The 6,367-nt window shown below is 40.5% G+C and overlaps 1 protein-coding gene and 1 long non-coding RNA gene across 2 annotated transcripts; one reads left to right on the forward strand and one right to left on the reverse strand.

Annotated features, from left to right (window-relative positions):
• Positions 1–337: 337 nt before the first annotated feature.
• Positions 338–3,017, reverse strand: LOC116378700 (zinc finger C3H1 domain-containing protein-like). Its single transcript, XM_031840610.1, has 3 exons — positions 2,298–3,017; positions 1,177–1,704; positions 338–883 (listed from the first exon to the last, which is right to left on the reverse strand). The coding sequence occupies exons 1-3, from the start codon at positions 2,824–2,826 to the stop codon at positions 480–482; spliced, it is 1,461 nt and encodes a 486-aa protein (XP_031696470.1). The 5' UTR covers positions 2,827–3,017; the 3' UTR covers positions 338–479.
• Positions 3,018–4,128: 1,111 nt separating this feature from the next.
• On the forward strand, positions 4,129–6,278 carry LOC116378701 (uncharacterized). Its single transcript, XR_004212325.1, has 3 exons — positions 4,129–4,201; positions 5,592–5,693; positions 6,141–6,278. It is a non-coding gene; the product is annotated as an uncharacterized LOC116378701 (long non-coding RNA).
• The last annotated feature ends 89 nt before the right edge of the window (positions 6,279–6,367 follow it).

Below are 6,367 nucleotides of genomic sequence, written 5' to 3' on the forward strand. Positions count from 1 at the left end.
CACGGGTAACGGAGCACGGGACACGGGTAACGGAGCACGGGACACGGAGCACGGGACACGGGTAACGGAGCACGGGACACGGGTAACGGAGCACGGGACACGGGTAACGGAGCACGGGACACGGGTAACGGAGCACGGGACACGGGTAACGGAGCACGGGACACGGGTAACGGAGCACGGGACACGGGTAACGGAGCACGGGACACGGGTAACGGAGCACGGGACACGGGTAACGGAGCACGGAGCACGGGACACGGAGCACGGAGCACGGGACACGGAGCACGGGACACGGAGCACGGGACACGGAGCACGGAGCACGGGACACGGGACACGGAGCACGGGACACGGGACACGGAGCACGGAGCACATTACATTAGTCATGTAGCAGACGCTTTTATCCAAAGAGACTTACAATAAGTGTATTCAACATCGGCATTCAAGAGAACTACTCGTCACCAGAAGTCATAAGTGCATCTCCTTTAAACAATCATCTCAGAGCATAAAACAGAGCAGACGTACAGAAACAAACTAATATGAATACAGTAAGTGGTGAGTGGAAGGCTCAGGGTAGCACTTCTTGAAGAGTACGGGACAAGAGACACTGGTACAGAGCTCATGTACGGGACACTAGTAATATATACGTGTACTGTATACTGGTATGTAATACGACCCCCCCCCCCCCCCCTCACCTTGTCAGGAGAGATGGCAGAGTCCTCACTGGAGGCCGATGATTCTCTGCGACACAAACACGTCTGTTTAGATTTCTCCTTCTCTTCTTCGTGAGTTTCCTCGCTGCAACACTTCTTCTTCATGTCCTCTGACTCTTCTTCGGCTTTTTGTTCTGTTTCCGCTCCATCTGGTGTCGTTTCTTCCTCTTCATCACCTGGTGAGACACACAGGAAGTGAGACTTTCAAATGAAACTCAAGATTCAACATCTCAATTGTTTGTTTTTTTACATCTTTTATTAATACTGATCTTGTTTAGTTTATAAAATGTCATAGAATAGAGGGACATTGCAACAAACATTAAATAATATATATGTTTAACTAAAAGAGTAAAGACATGTCATTGCTCAAGAAAGACAGTGTGAACGGGTTCAACATGATTACTGTCCCCGAGGATCCAGTAAAAGCCTCGTTAGACACTTATTTTGTAGGGACTTCCTGTTCACTCACCCTCCTGGTCATCAGCGCCTCCTCCCTCCTGGTCATCAGCGCCTCCTCCCTCCTGGTCATCACGCTTCCTCTTCAGCTCCTCCAGAGCGGCAGGAGAAGGAAGTTTCTGACGGAGAGGTTTGATGTTGAACGCCTGGAACACTTTCTTCTCCTCAACCGTCTCCAGCTCTGATGGGTCCTCTGCTGCTGGTCCAGGTTCAGGAGCTGGTCCAGGTTCAAGAGCTGGTACAGCAGCAGATCCAGGAGATGGTCCAGGAGCAGATCCAGGAGATGGTCCAGGAGCAGATCCAGGAGCTGGTCCGGGAGCCGGTCGGCTCTGTGTAATACTGGCAGTGTTGTCGAGGGTCTGGGCTCTGGGGGACCCCATGGGCTCCAGGGCCATGGTCTCTTCTTTGCGGATACATTCCAGCTCCAGCTGGATCTGCTTGTACTTGGACAGCAGGTCCTCGAAGGACTCGTCAACACTGGTCTCTGGTTTAGAGACACTGTGAGCAGCTTTCCTGCTCTGGTTCCTCCCCGCCTGCTTCTCTGAGGACCACGGTTAAAGAAAGACCTTCATCTGATCGCTCACTCATTCATTTAAACATTCATTCATTCATCACAGTTTATCACGATATAACATCCACCATGCACAGCTTTATCATTATTCTCTTTTATTATTATTATCACCTCCTGTTAGTATTCCACTGTTTACAGCTTTATTATTTGAATCATTATTATTATTATTATTATTATTATTATTGTAACCATTATCATTATTATTTTAGTCATTATTATTATTTTAATAATTATTATTGTAATCATTATCATTATTATTTTAGTCATTATTATTATTTTAATAATTATTATTGTAATCATTATCATCATTATCAATTATTTTAGTCATTATTATTTTAAGAATTATCATTATTATTTTAATAATCATTATTATTATTATTTTAATAATCATTATTATTATTGTAATCATTATTTTAATCATTATTATTATTGTAATCATTATTATTATTGTAATCGTTATCATTATTATTATTTTAATCATTATTATCATATAGGCCTGTATTCTAATTGAATCAGTAGGTTTCTATCACACGAAATCTATTACCGAGCCGGTGAAAGGATACGTTTCCTCGAGGGAGAGTCTTTATTCTCTCCGGGCCCGTAACGACCGGAGGGACCGAAGTTGTTACCACCTCCTCTGATGTTTCCTCTGATGTTTCCTCGGTTGTTACCACCTCTGCCACGGTTCCAGCACCCCCGTCCACCGTTCGGCCTGAACCGGCCCAGAGCTCCGTGGCTCCGCTCCCAGAAACTGGTCCTCGGACTCTGGTCTCCGTGAGGACCGAGACCCAGAGGAGGCGTCGTGGTGGAGGAACCAGGAGGCCGGTCGGGCCCGCTCGGCCCACACTGCTGCCGGTGGTTCGGAGGGAACGGACCGTGAGGTCCTCGGTTATAAGACATCAGGAGCCGGAGGTCCGGAGCCACGTGCTGCTCCACGTTGTGAGGCCGTTGGTGAGGTTTTCGTGTCCGAGCACGAGCTCCTGGTCCCGGCCTCACGTTACCATCCCCCCGCCGGAGAGGAACACTCTCCTCGGTCTCATCATCGCAGATTTCTCCGTCCTCCAGCTCGCCCTCCTCTCTGTTTACGTCCATCTTGTTTTAAAACTCACCCTAACCCTGCGGCTGTAACCTCATCGAGCTGAATACGGTAAATAAGACGGTAAATAGTTCATGTTTCACCGGACAGACGGTCGGTAACGAGTCGGTCCGCTCTGACAGTTAGCTAGCAAGCTAGCTTGCTTCTCCGCTCTGCTCTCATCCAACGCTCACGAGACTGACCAGACCGGAAGCTGCCCATATAAGGGACCCGGATGACGGGAGTTCCAGCTTCCTGGTCCGTCGCGTGATGTCATGGGACTTACATCGAGAGTATGTCTTTCTTTTAATGATAATATTAATTTAATAATAATAATACAAATGAAATACTCTAACAGCTGAATCCATAACGCTCTCTAAATCCATAATTGTACTGGTGACGTCGAGATGAACTTCATGAAGATAATTACATCTCAAAACATGTTAAAAAAAAACTAAACTATACACATTTATAAATTATTATAATGTACAACAATCATATATATTATAAAATAATGTAGTGTAATATAATATAAAATGTATAGATGGATACTTTATTCATCCTGTGGGGGGATTTGTTTGTTACAGCAGCAAAAAATATACTAAAGCAATTAAAGTAACAGAGTAAAAAATTAAAGTATAAAGTATAAAAATGCACAATATATACAAATATAAAAAATGCACAGTATATACGATGAAATAGTATGGTATTATTAACTAAGCTAAACTAACAGTAGTGCAAAGATTAACCACAGCAAACAAACAACAGTGTAGCAGGGTTATATGTTATATGTTATCTGTTATATGTTATCTGTTATCTGTTATATGTTATATGTTATATGTTATCTGTTATCTGTTATATGTTATATGTTATATGTTGTGTGTTATATGTTATCTGTTATATGTTATATGTTATGTGTTATCTGTTATATGTTATGTGTTATATGTTATGTGTTATGTGTTATATGTTATGTGTTATGTTATATGTTATGTATTATATGTTAAATGTTATGTGTTATATGTTATGTGTTATATGTTATTTCACATAATACATTACATTATATTATATAATGTAATAGTATAATGTAATAAAATATAATATAACATAATATAGCATAATATAATATAGCATAACATAATATAACATAATATAATACAACATAATATAATATAATATAATATAATATAATATATAATTAATATAATATAATATAATATAACATAATTTAATATAATAAACTGAAAATGTGTGAAGACTTAGTGCGCATGCCTGCCAATGCTCTCCACCGGAAGCTGACTTGTCCGTTTTGTTTTGGAAGTTGACAGGCACGTGAGCCGCTGACGTCATCAAGAGAGAGAAGGCGACAACATGGCGGCGGACTCTCTCCTAAAGGTAGAAACACATGTAAATATATGTTATACAAGTTTAGATTATACAGTTGTATGTTATGTATGTATACTGTAAATACATATATATGTTTGTATTAGTTTATAGAGTTCACTAACCAGCTGAGCGGTTAGCTCAGGCTAGCTAGCATTAGCCGATGTGCTAGCTGTAGTGTGACGACATCACCAGCGATGCCACGAGAGCACAGCAGTGACCTAAACCCGTCTGTTTATGTAGTTTATAGATACACAACACCTAGCGGAGGCTCCTACATGCTAACAGCTGTGCTAACGTTAGCATGTTGCTAACGTCACCCTGTGTGACCCTAACCCGTGACTGTATTCTGTCACCACATCTTTAGTTAGCCTAAAGTGTATCTGCTCGTTAACAGCTACCGTTAGCAGGCTAACTAACATCTGTTTACTGTCTAAACACCTGCTTCACTGAGCTACACACGTTCTGTACGTGATGCTCATCACTGTACCAGCTGATCAACAAGAAGGTTTTTAATGAATCCTCACAGACTCTTCAACATAAACACCAGTTGTAACACCGAGTTGTGACTCTGTTTCCTGGGTAGGGTTACTTATATAGGATAATATATAATATAGTTATAGGTTTGTTGGAAACTTTATTGTCCACAATGTGGAAAAGTGTCTTTGTCTTCATGACATGATGAACCAATGAGACAACAGTAAAAACACTATGAAATATAATGAATACAATGTGACAGAGTCCTGTGGATGTAAAGTTATTTAATAATTAAACTGAAGCTTTTAAAATGGGGTCAATAGATGTGTTGTTATGTGGAGATCTTTGACCTGGAGACAAGTTTATCACATCAAATGTGTAGCATAAAAGGTAAATAAACTATATTTTGATATTTATTGAAGACATTTTTCACCTGTGCCTTTTTAGAACAAACTTTTAATCTTGTTTACAAAATGAAAAAAATGTTATAATCTGATATAAATATATAATAGCTTTACATTAACGAGTGAAACAGTTGTTATGGTATAAAATATTGTTATATAATATAAGTTCTTTGAATATCACCACTTTGTTAAAACATTAACAATAAACATTTGGTGAAATTGTCTACAGATTGAGATAGTATATAAAATACATGTATCTATTCATATTATATCAGGTCACTGAATAATCACATGAATATTGGTAAAGTAACCGTTTGATAAACAAGAGCAATAATCTATGGAACATGGGGAATGTAAAATAAAACAATATATAGCAAGTAAGAACATCATATTTCATACAAATCATGTTAAACACAGAAGAATGTGTTCATTCTCAGAAGGAGCACAGACATAAGTTCATGACTACCTGAATATGAAATGATGAAAGTGGATCTAACTCTCCCAGGACGTCTGTCACACAGATCATATTTGAACACGAAGGAGTCTTCATCCATCCGAGCAGCGATGAAGACGCCATCGAGCAGGATTTACTCGTCTCGGGCTCTCTTCGGATTGTTGACAAGGTAACCGGTTAACTCCTCGCTGTTGTTCCTCTGTTCATAGCTCACACACGGACTGTTCTCATCAGTTCTTTTACGCTTTATGTTCTGAAGCTCCACCACACTGTTGAGTCCGACCTCTTCTAGTCTTCGGCCTGTAGTTTGTTAGCCGGCTGTGTGTTCGCTGTCGTATTCACGGCTCTACGTGTTCTTCTCAAAGCGCTGCAGATGCTGAGGTTTGAGACCAGAGCATACAGTTTAGAAAGTCATTATGCAAGAGCTTTGAAAGGAATCTAGTGCTGACGAAATTATGTATTTATTTATTATTAATGCATATAACATGGACATAGGCAGCGCCTCCGACTATAACCAGGTATTATAAGCAGCACAATCCATAATAAGTGATGGTTTCAGCTCTATTGGTCTTAATAATGAGTCGTAACACGGACTGTTTGATTCTCCACACATCAGGATGCTGAGGTCATTGTTGAGTTCAAACCTGTGGAAGAAACAGTCGACACATCAAACATGCTGTGTGCTGGAAAGGTTTGTTTTCTTCTTCTATAGCTACAGATACACCATGTATTTATATATATGCGTGTATACATATGTATGTGTGTGTGTGTGTGTGTGTGTGTGTGTGTGTGTGTGCGTGTGTGTGTGTGTGTGTGTGTGTGTGTGTGTGTGTGTGTGTGTGT

The sequence above is a fragment of the Anarrhichthys ocellatus genome, unplaced genomic scaffold (assembly GCF_004355925.1).
Source record: "Anarrhichthys ocellatus isolate YVR2014 unplaced genomic scaffold, GSC_Weel_1.0 scaffold3023, whole genome shotgun sequence".
NCBI lineage: Eukaryota > Metazoa > Chordata > Actinopteri > Perciformes > Anarhichadidae > Anarrhichthys > Anarrhichthys ocellatus.

Excerpts from the sequence above, each read along its gene's own strand:
- LOC116378700 (XM_031840610.1), bottom strand. The coding sequence starts at position 2,826 with ATGGACGTAAACAGAGAGGAGGGCGAGCTGGAGGACGGAGAAATCTGC. Across the intron at positions 1,705-2,297 it reads AGACTCTCCCTCGAGGAAAC|AGAAGCAGGCGGGGAGGAAC; the intron begins GTATCCTTTCAC and ends CGTGGTCCTCAG. Across the intron at positions 884-1,176 it reads AGGCGCTGATGACCAGGAGG|GTGATGAAGAGGAAGAAACG; the intron begins GTGAGTGAACAG and ends GTGTCTCACCAG.